Source organism: Cibotium barometz, chromosome 54, assembly GCF_041138505.1.
Source record: "Cibotium barometz isolate CiBa-2024 chromosome 54, ASM4113850v1, whole genome shotgun sequence".
Lineage (NCBI taxonomy): Eukaryota > Viridiplantae > Streptophyta > Polypodiopsida > Cyatheales > Cibotiaceae > Cibotium > Cibotium barometz.
Genome location: NC_141099.1, coordinates 24,827,874 through 24,845,698, shown reverse-complemented (window position 1 = coordinate 24,845,698; position 17,825 = coordinate 24,827,874). Strand labels below are relative to the sequence as shown.

Here is a 17,825-nt window from a genome sequence, read left to right as displayed (position 1 = left end):
AAGAGGATGCCTACTATGTTGTCCCTACAAGTTGCCACAGAAACAAGCGTTGCAATTTTGAGCTTGAAAGCTAACTATACACGCTTGGGTCTTATGTTGCCGCATTGAGGAGTGTAATATGGTTAAGGATCCTAACAATTGGAAAACGAAAATTCAATGGAGCTCACTTTACAATGTTAGCTTCCATCCAATTTCATCACTCACACCATATGGGGCATTTTCTCACAATCAGATGAGTTGGGAACAATTAACTAGGTCTGTTTGTTTGCCTTGCCAAGATTTGCAACTTGGTTGACGTTGGCACGATTGCATCAAAACGTGGCTGATTGAACCTGGCCGTGGGAACCCCCTTTTATTTGGCACTATGCGATTTACAACATTGTGTAGCTTTCGGATGGGACCGGACTCTTAGCTTCTCATGCCGTGTGGCACCCACTAAGGAAGTTGTCCAAGCGAAGATAAACACGTGGCAGAAAACGCTTCCGTGCGAAGCATCGCCACGAAAGAGTATTCGTCGGAGGTGGGGCCCATCATAGCACTCGCGAAACGCGGGAGGCTAATGAGCTGTTTGGCCGAAGGCTACAGTCATGTGCCGCTAACAAAAGCACAGAAGTGCTCTGAGACGCGCACACACGCTCTCGCTCTCTCTCTCTCTCTCACTCTCTCACACACTCACACACACACACACACACCCACCCCTCCCCCCCTTCTTCCCAAACACTCTCCCCGGTGTGTGTCTGCCGCCTTCTCTCCCGTCCTCTTCCTTTGAGCCGGCGCAATGTGACCATAACGATCGCGTCCGGCCGACCCCTTGGGCGTGCTGCGTGTTGGGCTCCCTTCTAAATTCAATCGAGCAGCCATCGCCGCTGTTGGGTTCCTTCTGAAACCACCAAATTGAGCGTTGGGTTACGTTGGAAAGCTTCCATCGCGGTGTCGGTTACTTTCTGAAGTTTGTATTGTGTTTTGGGTTCCTCTCTTTTTTTTCATAATTAACCTTTTCCCTGCTGTTAGCACTTTTTGACCTGTGTTGATAGCTTCACTGCTTTTGCATTGTTTTCTCAATTTGGGCCTTTGCAGCCTTCTTCTTGCTTTGCCTCTCCATTCCAATCTTCCAACACTCACATACAGAGATCCTCCTCTGCCCGCTTCATGAGTCTGATCTGCAGCCCTGACTTGCCCTCAGCCACCACACCTGTGGCATTCCTCTCTTTCTTAACAGGACCTCCCTTCTCTTCTAGAGTTTTGGTTAACAAAACTGCAGCAGCATCTGGCCTTGTGTTTTTTGCCCAAATCGTTCACAGGATCGCAACACTCCGGAGCTTACCCTTCGCTACGGTCTACCTGTAGCTCGTGGGTGTGCAATGGCAGGCTTGCACTCATCTTCTAACATCCAAATAGCTCGGAAGTTGAAGCCATCCATGTTGGGCAAGCTCGTCATTGTGCCCCCAGATGGAGAAGACATGGAAACCAACATGGGATCAGAAGAATTCGACTTCTCAGAGGTGTTTGGGCCTCTCCCATCCCCTCATCCTCATCTCACATCCATCACCGAAACCGAGACCGGAACTGGAAGCTCCCCCACATGGTGTGTCACGGAGCTTGCCACGGGTGGGAGCCCTGCCGTGATTTGCACCCGCTCCCACTCACTTGTGGGACCCTCACCCCGCCTCGGTATTGTACGGCAAACCAGTCTTCACTCTTGGGATGACTCCCATGCATTAACATCATTCGATGCACAACGGTTTGTGAAGCAGGAGCAGGCAGTTGTGAGCGTTCCACCTCCACGCATTTCTTTCAGTGGCTCGGATGATGACAGAGATGGTGAGGATGGTGGAGACCCATCACAAGGTGCCATCATAGCCCAGCTTGATGATGAAGAAACAGCAAAGAAGTTAGGTCCTCAGGACTTCAAGCTACTCAGAGTTGTTGGCCAAGGCGCGTTTGGGAAAGTTTTTCAGGTGCAGAAAATTGAAACTGAGGAGATCTTTGCAATGAAAGTCATGAGAAAGGACACAATCATGGAGAAAAACCATGGGGACTACATGAAAGCAGAAAGGGATATTTTGACAAAAATTGTCCACCCTTTCATTGTTCAACTTCGGTACTCATTCCAGGTATTGGTCTCTCTCTCTCTCTCTCTCTCTGTCTCTCACACACACACACACACACACACACACACACACACACACACACACATGCACTTGCACTTGCACGCATCTGCACCTAGGAACTTATTTGTATCATGAGTTAGGGAAAGGATTAGCACTCTTTTTTGCGTTGCTGTCTCTGTAGAGATGGCAAGATTGATTGCCTTGTGGTCTGAAGGGCATTTTGATGTGCAAAAGATGAACTCAATTTAAATTTTGAGTTCCATCTTTGCTGGGTTCTCAAGCTTCTGGTTCTACCATCATGGCTATTGTTTATTCGCAGTAGCTGCACTGGGACCCACCAAGCAGAAGCCATTAAGGGAGGAAAAGCTTCCACAGAAATTCCTAATTTGTCAGGGAATTGACCTCATCAGTGCAGTTGGGACATAGCCACCTTTTCACTAAGCTAGGCTAACACCCACTGTTGACCCAGCTTTTCAAAATTTTGTTTGTGGACTAGGGGGTGGAGGTCCAGCTGCTGGATCACAAGCTCCAGCCTTAGTTTGCATGATGCATGGGGTTCCCAGTTGTAGCACCTGGTATACACCATCTTTGTACCAATCCTAGGCATGTTATCTGATGTTGTTCTTTGCTTGCAGACCAAATCAAAGCTATATTTGATTTTGGACTTCATAAATGGGGGGCATCTATTTTTCCAGCTGTATCGACAAGGGACATTCAGGTTCACCTATACACAAGCTTGTGGCTATGCTCATGCTTTCGTTACCTATGTTCTAACTTTTAATGCTTATATTTCAGTGAGGAGCTAGCCCGGGTCTACACAGCTGAAATAGTTGCTGCAGTTGCCCATCTTCACAATAATGGCATCATACATCGTGATCTCAAGCCAGAGAATATTCTGTTGGACGCTGAAGGTCATGTAAGTGCTTCCTAACACGATATCAAAGATGAACCCCACACTGCTTACCTCTCTCTCTCTCAAATGTTATATTGCTACATGGTTATACATATCTAGGATCTTTTTATGCCATTGGAAGACAATTTTGATGTCAATCTGTTTTTTAACAGAAGTTGCCTGTGGCAAGAGAGTGAATGATTAGAGAGAGAGAGAGAGAGAGAGGCCTTTTGTTACATGCAGAAGCTCCGGGAGTCTTCTTTCAGCCCTAAACACCATCCTGGAACATGCTGATGCAAAACACATACAAGAGAGAGAAGAGAGAGATAGATAGCTGAGTATTCAGTATATTCATAATGTACAAAAAGGTAGTACAAGTCCTACAGCCATAGGCTGTCTTGGAAAAGGTAGAAATCACCTAACTACCCCTAATCTATGACCTAGTCCATGGTTGGATTGAATGAGTCACAACAATGAGCAATGATGCCTTATATAGGCCTTTGAAAACACCTATGGACTGGCCGATTAGTAGTCGGCCACGTCCTAGACAAATAAATGTCCATATGCTGCAGCCAACAGAAGATAGACCCACTTCAGCGCTGGCGTACAGCCCCTTGTTCTCTCCCCAAGGTTTTCCCTGCTCATACGAGCAGCATAAGCTCCTGATCTGGTTCTATTCAGTTCTTTATCTGTTGCCCCTTGAGGAATCAGCTCTGGGATCAGCCCTACACATGTCTTGCACATGACATCCCCCTCCTAAACTTGATGAAGGGATTCCAATCTGTGTTCTTGGATGACTATCATCATCCCATTATCTATTCATGGAGTCCCAACCTATCATCCTTCCCTCCTTCGCAACCTTTTCATTGAAAACCCTGCCCGGTCTTCAAATCCACTCTTAACTCTGATAAAGATGTGTGCATTGTTCCATCCAGTCTCCTTTCCATTCCTGCCCTGTCCCCGAACACTATCTTTGGTCTTCTTTCTTGAGTATTGAGTCTGGCACTCTCACTCCACCCCTTGGAGGATCATCCTCCCTTGGAACCGTTGCCTGAAAGCCTTTCCTAGTGTGCCCCAAGTGGCACCTGAGTCACAAGACTGCCATTCCCTTGGGTCTTGTGAAACACCACCAACCCACATCGTGGGAATTTCTTCCATGTCTGACTGTGTCTCATCACTTGATCAGGTGTCTCACAATGGTCTTGTGATGGAGAAGGTTGTCAGAATATGCAGCGGAAATGATGACCAAATCTGGGAACACGAGCAAAAACGCAGGCAGAAAAAACAGCACAAAAAGAGAGAGATGTAGGCGTGTTAACTCTGCTCTATATACACAAGAAGATCCCGAGATATGATACAAATAAGGCATGGGGGCTGAGGAGCTATATATACTCCCCTAGAGGGCAGTCGGCCAGCATAAGAGAAGCCCACGACTGATAAAAGAAGTCCACGACTGCATAAATGCAGTCGGCCAGCTATCTGGTGCCAAAACCTGATCAAAACCAGTCGGCCAGCAGTAAGAGTGCCCACGACTGATAAACATCCAGTCGGCCAGCACTGTACTGCTCCTGGCACCCTCTGGCAGCCCTCCCAAGCCTCAGAAAAATGGAAAAAAATAGGGGAAAAATACGGAGAGTGGGGAAAAATGGGAAAACACCTCATAAGGGCGGGCACACCCACAACAAAGGCCCTCGTGTATAAAACTGGACAGGAGATGACTTCTAACACCCCCTCTCAGCTCCTGGCTGTGTAACCAACCACTGGGAGCTGGGGTGCCGCCTGAGCAAATCCTGAGAGCGACTTCATGAAGAGGTCCACCGTACTGTCCTCCGTCGAACAGAACTCCAGCAAGATGTCATCAGCAACAATCCGTTCACGAACAAAGTGCCTCTGGATGACCATGGGTTCCTCCAATGGAAGCCCAAACCTGCAATGTAACCTCCTCCTGCTCCGTAAAACTGCTCCTGGGGCATAAGTAGATCTCCTCGTGTCCGGATCTCCTCCCCAAACCGAGTCACTCCAACCGTGGAGTCGGACTCCATCCAACAATCCCCCTCCTGTGTACAAGAGTCCCTGATCCTTCGCATGCCACAGAAACCACAGGAAACACGATCCTGCCTCCCAAAGAGACATCTGCAACCAAGAGCTCAACTGCCTCATCAGGAAGCTCCCGTCCAATCCGGTGTCCATCAACCAGATCAATGAACCATACAGCTTCTGAGTCACAGAGACATCACACTGCTCACAAGGATCAACACCTGTTACGGTGCACAAACAAGTCCTGGAAACCTGATGAAACCTGTCAACCACCCCCTCTGAATCCGGAACCACAAAGCCTGGAGAAACCACCTCCTTCTGCAAGTAAGCACCTGCCACCTGCCTGGCTTTCCGAAAGGTCCCCGTGGAAAGAACATCCTCAACTACTGGAAGTTCTATGTCCCGAACACGACGAGACATTAGAGCAAAAGTGACCTGTTCAGCTTCCTCTGACTCACGAACACAAGAACTACCAACATCAGTACTGGAAAGTTCCTGCCAACTGCTGCCATCTACTGGTAAGCTATCCACCACTTGGTCTCGGAAAGCCCGCACCTGCAGCGTATCCACACCTGAGTAGCCATTACCACAGTGCCACTCATCACAAACCTGAGGACCTGGGAGAGAGAGTGCTGAAAGCCTGTAAACTCCATTCTCCACTCCGCCTTCCCAAACCACTTGGCCTGTTGCTTTGTCCCGGAGAGCAACAAAATGCTCATCAAACTCCACCCGTACGCCAGTCTTGCACACCTGATGCACTGACAACAGATGAAAACCAAGTGCCGGAACATACAACACCTGGGAGGAATGCTTCCCCCCTCTGCCATCGGGAACTATCTCCATCCTGCCCTCACTGTGAACTGGGATAGTGGACGTATCCCCAGTAAGAATATGATCAGAAAGCCTGCAGAGATCCTGTAAACCGGAACGGGAAGGAGTCATGTGCCTGGAAGCACCACTATCGAGAATCCACTCCCGAGTATCCGTTGCGGAGAGTCCTCCAATCTCCTCCCTGCCTGAAGAAAATGAAGCATCGGTGTCCATCACCTCCAGGTGCACAAAAGCCGGAGTCTTCGTGATTGCTGAGGAGTCTTCACCCTTCTCGGTCTTCCGCTTGGGACACTGCCTCCAGTAGTGGCCTTTCTCGCCACAATCATTACAGGTCCTCTCTGCCTTCAGCTTCTCGCGGTCAGTAACGGACATCTTCTCAGAAGACTTCTCCGACGAAGCCTTCCCCTTGCCCGTGTTACGGCCTTTCGACCGTTGGCCAGTAAAGGCCTCCGAACCTCCATCCTGAGGAGGGTTTGTAAATCGTTCCTCCTGGTCCAGGACCATAGGCACAAGCTCCTCCCACGTGATGGTGCTGAGCCGGCCACTGGTAATCAACGACGAGTAGAATGCTGAGTACGAAGAGGGCAAATGTGACAGCAACGTTATGGCCATGTCCTCTGACGATATCTCCTTCCCAGCCTGAAGAACTTCCTGCTGAAGAGCCTGCAGCTTGTTAATATGCTCCCGCATCGTTGCCGACTTTGCAGGGCTCATAACCCGCATCTGTACTTCCAAAGAAATCCTCTTCATGGGTGATACCCTGTTGTACAGAGAAGCCAAATGCTGCCATATACCTCTGGCCAGCGTCATGTGCTTTACATGATTGATTACCTGTGGTGTGCAATTGAGGAAAATAAACGAACGGACCCTGGCGTTGACGCGATCCCACATCTGCGTCTGGGCCTCCCGGTCCTTTCGGGTTGACGGTAACTCCCCTTCCTCTACTTCCGGCCGTGGAACACCAACAACGACAAAATCGGCGAGGTCGTAAGACTCCAGAACGGATTCCATCATCACCTTCCATATGCCGTAGTTGCTCCCGTCTAACTGACGGTCCACCGGAAACGTGGGGAGTGTCGGGATCTTCACATGTCTCTCGGCCATCTCATACAAATCTACCATAGCGGGGATGTACTCTGAAAAGGGTGGGTGGGTGGGAACAAAGAAGAATTGATACCTGCAAGTGGCTGTCCAGCAAATCAGCCCGCCTTCCTCTTGCTTCTCCTCTTCCCGAACAGTCCAAAACAGTCCACCAATCAGCCACAAAACAGCCCCCTCTTGCTCACACAAATCCCAAGACCTATCTAGAGCCTAGGGCTCTGATACCATGTCAGAATATGCAGCGGAAATGATGACCAAATCTGGGAACACAAGAGCAAAAACGCAGGCAGAAAAAACAGCACAAAAAGAGAGAGATGTAGGCGTGTAACTCTGCTCTATATACACAAGAAGATCCCGAGATATGATACAAATAAGGCATGGGGGCTGAGGAGCTATATATACTCCCCTAGAGGGCAGTCGGCCAGCATAAGAGAAGCCCACGACTGATAAAAGAAGTCCACGACTGCATAAATGCAGTCGGCCAGCTATCTGGTGCCAAAACCTGATCAAAACCAGTCGGCCAGCAGTAAGAGTGCCCACGACTGATAAACATCCAGTCGGCCAGCACTGTACTGCTCCTGGCACCCTCTGGCAGCCCTCCCAAGCCTCAGAAAAATGGGAAAAAATAGGGGAAAAATACGGAGAGTGGGGAAAAATGGGCACCTCATAAGGGCGGGCACACCCACAACAAAGGCCCTGGTGTATAAAACTGGACAGGAGATGACTTCTAACAAAGGTTTTCTTGATGTTCAATGCCTGTCTTGTATCATACATGATATGTATCCGTTTCATTTAGAGGTGGACATTCCATCTTTGTGTGTGCACATAGCTCTTTCGCAATGGACATGGATGATGAAAGATGCCTCACGGATGGCCTACTGCTTTGTATTAATGTGTAGGGCTTGGTGAGAAACAGTTTTCATGGTGAGCACATGAGCCAAAAGAGCATAATGGTAGTAAGGCATCTTTTGCCTTTGATTAGGAAGGGGTGGAAGGGTCCAGAAGGGAAAGAGTCACGTAGCTGTTGAGAGGGACAGACGCTTCTAAAGGAAAGCCTAGTTGAGGAATGCATGTTTTTTTTGTCAAGTTTCAACTGACAGATTATTGCCGTCATTAGAGAATCTCTTGAATCTGCTGATATGAAATAATTGTGCCAGGGAGGACCAAAATGGAGCAGTCAGGAGTGGACATGGGGGTAGACAGCAGCCTGGACAGCTGGTTGGTCTGGTCGGGCTGGGTTATCAGGGAAAGAGATTTTCAGCTGCTCTTTAGGTTTCCTTGCGTTTCCAACCATGAGTTAGGATGGCAGGCTTGTATGTAAGCTTTGCTCACCAAATCCATAGAATACAGCAGTAGTCTACGTTTCTGTGTGTGTTTGTGTTTGGTCTGAGTCTTTCTCTGCACACGTATCTCTGTTAACACCTGCTGTCTAGACATAGAGGTTTACGATGTAGATGGAAGCTATCTGTGTACTTTGATCGCTTTTTGATTGAGTTGTTTGGCCATTGAATGCACCACCTGCAGGTCAAGTTGACAGATTTCGGCTTGGCCAAGGAGATTGATGATTCAAAGCCAGCAAATTCACTGTGTGGAACTGTGGAATACATGGCACCCGAAATTGTACTAGCAAAGGGCCATGGAAAAGCTGCTGATTGGTGGAGCGTTGGCATTTTGCTCTTTGAAATGCTTACTGGTCAGGTACGGATGTTCCCAGAACTAGGGCTTCCTGCTCTATCTTGGATTAATGCAAATGTGATTTACTTAGGTTGGGAAGCTTTTTCTATGATGCAGCCCCCGTTTACCCATGGTAACAGGCAGAAGCTGCAACAGAAGATTGTGAAGGACAAGATAAAGCTTCCCTCTTACTTGACAAGTGAAGCTCATGCCCTTCTGAAAGGGGTAAGAGCCTTGTATTTTATCAGTTCTTTGTAATCTGGGCAGACCTTGATACTGCTACCTAGGGTGGGCACACACATTGTACCTGCCTGTGCCTACACTCTTCCATGCTGGGCTTGCATTGCCATCCAATGGGACAGGCAAGGCATTGCACACATGCTGGAGACCGACAGCCATGCAGGCCCAGTGCGACAAGCATTGCATATGGGCATCTATGCAGTGTGCAGGCCTACAAATTTCACTGGTTGAGTATTGGGAGCCTATTGGATGTCCAGCTGCTATTTCCTGTCCATCTGAAGCCCTGGGCACAGTGTGTCTTGGCTACAGCTGATGTGCTCCCTGCCATAGCAGGGATGTGTATGTCTATGCTGACTTGTTTGTGTGGGATGCTGTTCTCTGAACTCTGCAGTTGCTCCAAAAAGAAGCGGGAAAACGGCTCGGTAGTGGGGTGAAAGGGAGTGATGAAATCAAGCAGCACAAGTGGTTCAAGCCAATCAATTGGAAGAAGCTAGAGGCCCGTGAGATCCAACCCAAGTTCAGACCCGAGGTTAATGGCCAGGACTGCATTGCAAATTTTGATGAGAGGTGGACCCAAATGCCTGCCCAGGACTCGCCAGCCTCAACTCCAAAAGCAGATGACATGGGGGTTTTTAAAGGTTATACATATGTGGCTCCCAATGCATGGCTTACTTTGCTTGATAAGGCAAATATAAGTGAAGCAAAAGCCCTTTGAAATGGCTATGCTTTGATTGTTGTACTTCAGAGGTATTGTGATTATATTATAGAGGTAAAGCTAGTTGACAACGGGTATTTAGCTGACAAAAAATTCGCCGACACATATTTTTTATCTTATGTATTTTTGGAGGTGGTAAATTTTACTTTTGAAGGTATGTACGATACATTTTATCTATTTCATCTACAGCCCTTTTTTGCTATGTTGTGGGGGTGAAGAACCTTCTCTCTCAGTGATAGCCCAAGTGGTGAAGGTGCATTAGGAATTTTTTGGACCCAAAGAGGGCCTCTTGGTTAACTTTTGATTAGGAATGGACCAATAGGAAGAGGATTGGGTGCACATTTTTGGCTTCTTTGACCCTAGGGGGCCTAGGCTTTGGTTTGCTAATGGGGCCTAATTACTACTCGTCCCCTTGGGCCCAAACTTAGAGGTCCCCCCACCTAGAATTGCGTAAATTAAAAACCCTAGAAATTGAAAATTTTTATTTTTTTCCCAAAAGTGTATTTTCCATCTCAAACTTCCTCCCAACATACTTCAGGTTTGGAAAGATCATTTTGAACCTCTTTCTTCCTCTTCTAAGCTCTCCATTGTTGCAAAAACTCCATACCTCTTAAGCTCTCTCTTCTTGTCAAGCTTCCTCTTCCTCTTTCTTCCTTTTCTAAGCTCTCCATTGCTGCAAAAACTGCATCCTTCTCAAGCTATCCCTCCTTCTCAAGCTCCCTCCCTCCTCTCTCTCTCTCTCTCTCTCTCTCAAGCTCCTTCTCTCTCCATTGCTACAGAAACTCTCTCTCTCTCTCTTTAGTCTACTTTAGGTTCAGAAAGCCTATTCTCAAACTCTAATCCTCTTTTAACCTTTTCATTGTTGCACTGAAAACCTTGAACTTTCTCTCCTCTCCACTCCTTTGTTGTAAAACAAGCTTTTCTTTTTCCTTCTTCTCTTTTCTTACCACCATGGCCTCTTTCAGTAATGTGAGAAGACCTAGGGAGAAGGTGGAAGAGCTTGTGCTGCATAACACAAGAGATAAGAATGGAGTTTGGGTTCCAACAAGATTCAGGGTTGGGGCTTGGGTCTACATGCAGCCAAGCTCTAAGGAACCACATCGAGTGCGTCAACTGGGGAATATGCTACATCATTGGAAGGGGCGGTTACAAGGCTTCAAGCATACTAAGAAGGAAGAATTGGTTGCCATAGTACAACATGTGTATATCCTTGGAGACCTGTACATTCAAGGCCAACGACCAAGGTTTCCTTCAAATTGTCAGTGTAACGTAAACACAGCTTTAACAACATGCTAATATTGAAATTTTTGTTTCAAATTTTCTTATGATTCTCTATTTTCTTATGTCTGTATGCAGATATTTTTCCCTCTAATTATGTTGAGAAACAACCACTCCAAAGCCTCACTGGAGTTTTCTATGCTATGCATATATCTATTGGAGAGGCAATGTTTGTATCTCAAAGCCTAAGTAATCTTATACAAAACAATATCTTTTTCTTTTCTCACTCATATTTTACAGATAAAAAACCAGGTTTATTTGGCAAGCTAGAAGAGATCTCCAACTCTCCTCTTAACAATCACTCAAGTTTTCAAAGGCATCTAGGTCAGTAGAACTAAATTGGTTTTGTCCTTTACATGTTTTTGTACACATGTTCAATTCCATGCCAATGCACCAAACAAAAACAATGTATATTTGTAAATAAGAAGGTACGGTTTGACCTCATTCAAGGATTACTAGGAGAGGGTTGGGAGGTTAATGAGGGGTCACATCAAGGTGATGTGTATAAGTGCAATGTAGTAGATTCTACAGTGTCTTTCAGGTTCTTGAAGGCACGCTCTATTTTGTACATGCGTCTGCACTTCCAAAGATGGATGCAAAAGCACGGGACATGGATCCCACTTCAAGTCTCAGAAGAAGAAACTATGCCTGCACACATGACAATAGAATTTAATTAGAGAAAGTCAAGGTTAAAACACCAGTTTATTTATTTTTTGTACAACTTACCATAGTGTGCTACTTTACTCTCTCCCCAAGCACCTAGCACACTTTTGGTGAATTCTATGATATGTTGTTGGAATGATGCTCGTTCTTGGACAGTTGTGCTACTTTGATTCATAATGCGAACCATGTTATTAAAATTTATCCAAAGTTGTTTACGCATATTTACAAGAGCTGGCATTGGACAATCTACATTTGTGGTGATTGCACATAGGTCTCTCCAGAGTCCCCAAGTCTTCTTTGAATTCTCTATGTTTGCTAGCTTCTCCAAAAATCTCCTTGCCTTTGATCCAGTCATGGAGACCTTTTAAACAACTTGGTATGACATACCAGAGACCTGCTTATTCACTTCAATTTTCACGTTTCCGCCATGACAGCCCAGAGAATTCAAAAGATGCTCTAATTTGCCAAGGGCTGCAACTTTCCTCTCTTGTGTAGGCATTGTGAATGCATAATCGATATGGCACTTAAGCAATCGATCAAAGATTCTCATGAATGCATGAAGTGTGCAAAAGTGAATATTCTTTAGTGAAAAATTAACGATGGGGCTCCAATTTGAATTCCTGTTTGGCTCTCCTAGCATATCAGGAGACATGAGACCTTTCACCTATCTTGCATTTGGTTGTTTCTCATCTTCATCATCAGTTGACTCGGTTGGATCTACTACATCTTCTTGTTGCTTCTTCCCTTTCTTGGGACCTTTCGAGGCATCCTTCCCAACAGAACCAACCTTCGTATACCTTTTTCATTTGTCTTTTTCTACCTAGGAATATCAATCTGAGCATTGCAGTATGGACAAGGCCATCTTGATGTCGCACCTTGAGCAAAACCCATCATGCAATTAATTGTCTTCAAATCTCTTCCAAGATGCCAATCCACCTTGAACTTTCCTATGTTTTCCACATCTAAAAGTTGACCATCTAAAAGTTGAACTTTGAGATGTTTTCTACATCTAAAAGTTGACCATCAATTTGCTTTTTGATTACATCTGTTATCCAGGAAGTCCTTTTAAACATCCATGTCAATACCTCATGTGTCTCCTTCGGTACCTCGAATGCACCAAGCCACCAGATCTCTTTCTCAGATTGCACACTAAAACTTGGTTTTCACAATTTAGCACTCATCTAGCTTGAGCACAAATGAAAGTGTGCTCCCCAAAACTGTAAATAAACGGTAATTTACAATATTCAAAATAAAATAATCATCTTCATTTTCTACTGAAAAACATGAATAGTAGCAATTGCAAGTTCTCACCTTCTGCTGGTGAAAGACCATAGAACTTCACCATAGCTTGTTGTAGTCTCTTAATATGAACAAAGATGTTATTGTAAACATCATAGTGAAATTCTATACTTGTCTTCTTGATTTTCTTTCTGCTCAACCTTGTGTCTAATGTTAGTGTGTCCTCAACATGATAAAACTGTCCCATAGCTCGCTGCACATCATCATTATTGATACGCTTGACATTATGAATCACCTTGAGTGTAGGAAATAAAGTGCTAGTGATTTCTTGTCTTAGAAATACATCTTTTACAACTTGACGGATTGCTTGGTACCCTTTCATGCTGATTCCAGCCGTATCACAAGCATGTTGAATTAATGAAGAATCGATGGAGGTGGTAATCTCGCTCACCACATTGCTGACAATAGCTTGGCGTATTTTAGGATGATGAGGGTCAGTAATAATTGAGAGAATATCCTTGGTATTCAGAATGGCTTTGACCATATCCTTCCATCCCTCTTCATTAGAACCACACACCTCTTGCAGAAAATTCCTGGGGGGCAGAACACAAATCATGACTATTTTGTTTAAATCACTGAGTGCATAATGAAAGTTTATGTTACTTTACAAATCTTTTTCTTTCGTGCTCCACCTTTAAACGCAAGAGATTCTATACCAGCCAATGTCTTTTTGCGTTCACGAGCACCATTTGGCGTTGCTTTGAGTCGTTTGATAAGTTCCTCTAGCCTTTGAATCTTTGCATCCTTCTCTACATTCTCTGCGAGGATCTCTTTCATTTTATCTGATGATGTTTTAAGTCCTTGACATTGTAAAAGGCTGGATTGTGATGCTTGCAATTGAGATTGGAGAATATGGGTTTGCCAAGCTCCACTTCTTGTAGTCAATCTTCTGTAGTATCCTAACAAGCCAAGCTCTCCTTCACCAACAAATTGCATAAAAGATGATAAATTACGGAAAGGAGAGTTTGTTCTTAATGGAGGGTCAACTGAATAGAGATGCCCATCAACCCAAAGATCTACAATTTTCTCCTTAGCTATCCTACGAGCTTGGACAGATTATGCATCAGTAGGATGGGTTTTTTTAGAGTTGCCATACTCCTCAGGAATACGAATGTGTAAATCAACCTTCCATTTTCTAGCTTCACAAGGGGCTACACACACAACTTGTAAAGGCTCCATAGCTAAGCACAGGAAGAAGCTAAAGCAGAGAGATCCTGAGAGGGAGAGAGAGAGGGAGTGAGTGAGAGAGACTGTTAAAACTTTGCTGTTGTTGCAAGTTTAACACAAATCCATTTTTCTAAGTAGAAAATGATATTTTTGATATACAAATATACTAACATGGAGTTTTTCATCAATAAATTACATTTATGAGAAAAATTAAAAAATAATAATTTTGGGGTCCCACAATTTTGGGATCTCATGGATGTAGTGGTTCCTGATAGTTAGTTATGTTTATGGGGTTGTGGGGGACCTAACAGTTAGTTATGGATGTACTGGCTCCTGACAAGCTTCTGACATGACCCTTGAATTACAAGCTTTTTGGAGAGAAAAATTTATTTTCATCATACATATTAATTGGGTGGTGTTTTTTCACTCCAAAATGTAAAAAAATAAAAAATAATTTTTTTTTTACTTTTTGGGGTCCACCTAAATACGAGAATGTTTTGCTGATGTGGAAGGGAGATATGGTGGGAGTTAATGAGAAAGGAGATTTCAAACTGACAAGAAAGATTCAATTTGTAGAGAGTGAAGATATAAAATTCAAAAAGTAAGAGAGTATGAGAAAAGTCAAAAAGTAAGAGAGAGAGTATGAGAATATTTCCTTTAAAAAGTGAAACTAGGGGGGTATGGCTGATGTGGCAAGGTAAAAAATAGGGGTCATCATAGTCTTTGTCTCTCTTAAGCCCAGCTTTTTAAGCTCTAATCTCTTAAAATTAGGAATCCTTATTAGGAGGTCCTTTTTAGGTCCAAATAATTCCTAATGGTTTTCCTAGGACATGTAGGTCCTCGGTTCAAAGCATCGCCTATGGTCGGATAAAAAGCACCTATATGAGTGGTAAAAAAATATGGGAATAATAAGAGTTTTGCACTTTTGTTTGGTATGGGAGAGGAGAAACATCACAGTATTCAGTAATACCCAATATGGGCATGTTTGCATTTCATTTGCTCCTTGATGTATTAGGTGGAGGCATTTCCGTATCTTTCCGAACTTCGGATGCGGGCTCCTGACATTCTCACAGGCAACACAGTCTTGGGATGTGCATTGTGGTTGATAGCCTGTTATGAACAAATGATTTTTTTGTTGTGTTTATATGGCAAATTTTGATCAATATGAAAGTTATGCCAAAACCCATCATCCCTAAAGTTTAAATGCCCAAACCCATAGTTTCAAAAGTTTAAATGCACTTAGCTTGTTAGCACAGAGTCTGGGGGATGATGGGTTTATATGTCTAAACCAACTAAGTACCATATCTACAAATGGATGTCTCATAGTTTCCTAGAGGTGTTTGTAATGTGTCCTGGATCAAATGAATCTTGGTTGAACCTTTTATAGGTGCTTGGGACAACACTTTATGTTGGCCGGCTATTGTCGACCAAGGTCGACGTCATCTATAATCCTTTGAACAACTTGCCAACTTGATCTTGCATCTATAGGGTGTCCTTTTGTTGTCTTTCAATACCTTGTTCAAGCCCTAATGACTTTGTTTATTTGTTGCTCTTCTGGATTAGCTCTGGAATGAGTGCATGCACATGACAATACAATTGAAGAGAAGTTGAAGACTATACACTTGTTTTTGAAGGATGAAGCCAAAGTATGGTTTAGAACCTTGCCATCTGATACTCAGAATAGTTGGCCCTTGTTTTTGGAGAGGAGAAACTTGTGAAGCTATTTGGACTCATCTCCAACAACTCAAACAAAGGACATTAGAGAAGTATTACGTATATGAAGCTTAGTTTCAGGGAAAGTGTGAAGTATCACTAGAAGGAGTTGCACTTGATTTTTTGAAGAAAGATTTATATAAGGATTATATCTGATTTTGAAAAGTATGGTATAGGGCAAAATTCCTCAAAATTTTGATGAAGCCAAAATCAAGTTTGAAGAGGAAATGCCTAGGGTTAGGAGTAGAGGATCATATTTTTGAAGAGGATTAGGGAGCTTCTGATTAGGCAAATTAGGGATGTGCTACAAACTATGATCTACTTCAGAGGATTATTGGAAAATCTGAATCTGCATATGATCTACTTCTTCAGAGGATTACTGGAAAATCTGAATCTGCATATGAATCAAGGTTTGGGACAAAGATAGGCTATTCCAAAGGAACCAAATAGAATAATTAGGAGGCAACAACAAGAATATGTATGCTACAATTGTAATGAAAGAGGTCATGGAATGAACAATTATCCATATCTTAGAGGAGATTTGGGGAGAATACTTTCTATCCAAATTAGACCAGAAATCAGACCAACCATATTACAGAGACTGGAGCAAGTAGGAAGGGTGTTTAATCAAGAGGGTGGGCTATCCCCACCAACTGTGCAAGAAAGAAGGCTTGTGGAAGTAGGAGGACCAGCCCTAGTAAATAAACCTATTCAGGTAATTCAGGGAGTTGTTAGAAACATCAACATCATAGAGGTTGAGGAAGCTTAATTGGAAGATGATGAGAAAACAGATGAAGAGGCTAATTTCATGCTAGTGCAAAAGAGGAAACTCATATCAAATCAAAAATAAGGAGAAAGAACTGGAACTTCTGAAGACTATGTAAGAAGAAAAAGGGGAAAAGATGACAAAGGCAAAGATGTGGATATGCAAGAGGAACTAGAAACAAGTAAGAAGAAGAGGATCAGAAGAAAGGTAACCCTTGTTGTTGTTTTTCCATTAGAGCATGGTCATAGATCTTACAACCTTTTAGAAGACTTAAAACATAGGAAAAGGACCAAACATCACATGGTCTTAGTTTTTGGAGTTAGCGCTAAAAATGAGAAGGCAATGGTGCACACCTGTTAACATCAGATTACCCACCACAAGAAGAAGAGAATTGTTCATTCAAATCTGATAAAACTCAAGCCACAAGATGATGTGGAACATGCCTTGGATACTTGGATAAAAGGACAGGTCTACATAGATGGTGGAGCATAGGTACATAAGTACAAGGTCTCCCTCATCATTGATTTCCTTATCCTTGAGATTGTTATCAAACCACTTTTTTCAACGATCCTTTTCTATCAACATGTTTTGCACAACAATTTGTCTTTCTTTCTCTAGTTATTCAAGAATGAACAGCCAATCAGCCAACATGTTACCCTCATGTCTCTCAGTCTCATTGCTACCCTTAAGCTAGGTATCATGAATTCCAAGGGAACTGCCTCGACCTCGTATACCATCTTAAATGGCACGTAACCAATTGCAACTTTGTAAGAGGTTCGATAAGCCCATAAATGTGCCATGAGTTTAAATTCCCAATCATTGCATTGATTCTCAACAATTTTTGTTAATATAGAAATGAGGATTTTGTTGATGCTCTCAGCTTGAGCATTTGCTTACGGGTAGTATGGAGTGGACTTGTGGTGTGAGATCATGAACGTTGTGGTGAGATGTTGGAATACATCATTTATAAAATGTTTCCCTTGGTCACTCACCAACTCGAAGGTCAACCAAAGTGGGTAACTTAGCTGTATCCATAACAGTGTCCGATTTTCTTAAAGCTCTTGCTTTCAGCCCATTTTGTGATATAATTTGTAGCTATTAAAATGTACCTTGCTTGTTTGCCATGTGTAGTAAGGGACTGACAGGTCCTACAAAATCAATGCCTCATTTCATAAAGCGTTCTAGAACTTTAATTGGGTGCAAGGACATCATGTACTTCTTTTGTGGTTTAGCGCATTGTCACCACTTGTCACATCCTGTGAGAAATAGTGCATAATCTTTGAAGAGTGTGGATAACCAATAACCTGATTGGAGTTTTTTCTTATAGTAATATCTGTT

At 43.8% G+C, this 17,825-nt stretch overlaps 1 protein-coding gene across 1 annotated transcript; it reads left to right on the top strand.

Moving 5' to 3' along the window:
- Positions 1-541: 541 nt before the first annotated feature.
- On the top strand, positions 542-9,767 carry LOC147607977 (serine/threonine-protein kinase AtPK1/AtPK6-like). The gene is made up of 6 exons (XM_086790046.1): positions 542-2,114; positions 2,747-2,829; positions 2,907-3,027; positions 8,497-8,670; positions 8,764-8,871; positions 9,278-9,767. The coding sequence occupies exons 1-6, from the start codon at positions 1,362-1,364 to the stop codon at positions 9,599-9,601; spliced, it is 1,563 nt and encodes a 520-aa protein (XP_086646172.1). The 5' UTR covers positions 542-1,361; the 3' UTR covers positions 9,602-9,767.
- Positions 9,768-17,825: the final 8,058 nt, after the last annotated feature.

Coding starts and splice junctions, on each gene's coding strand:
- LOC147607977 (XM_086790046.1), top strand. CDS start 1,362: ATGGCAGGCTTGCACTCATCTTCTAACATCCAAATAGCTCGGAAGTTG. Junction 3,028..8,496: donor TGTTGGACGCTGAAGGTCAT/GTAAGTGCTTCC, acceptor CACCACCTGCAG/GTCAAGTTGACAGATTTCGG. Junction 8,671..8,763: donor TTGAAATGCTTACTGGTCAG/GTACGGATGTTC, acceptor TCTATGATGCAG/CCCCCGTTTACCCATGGTAA.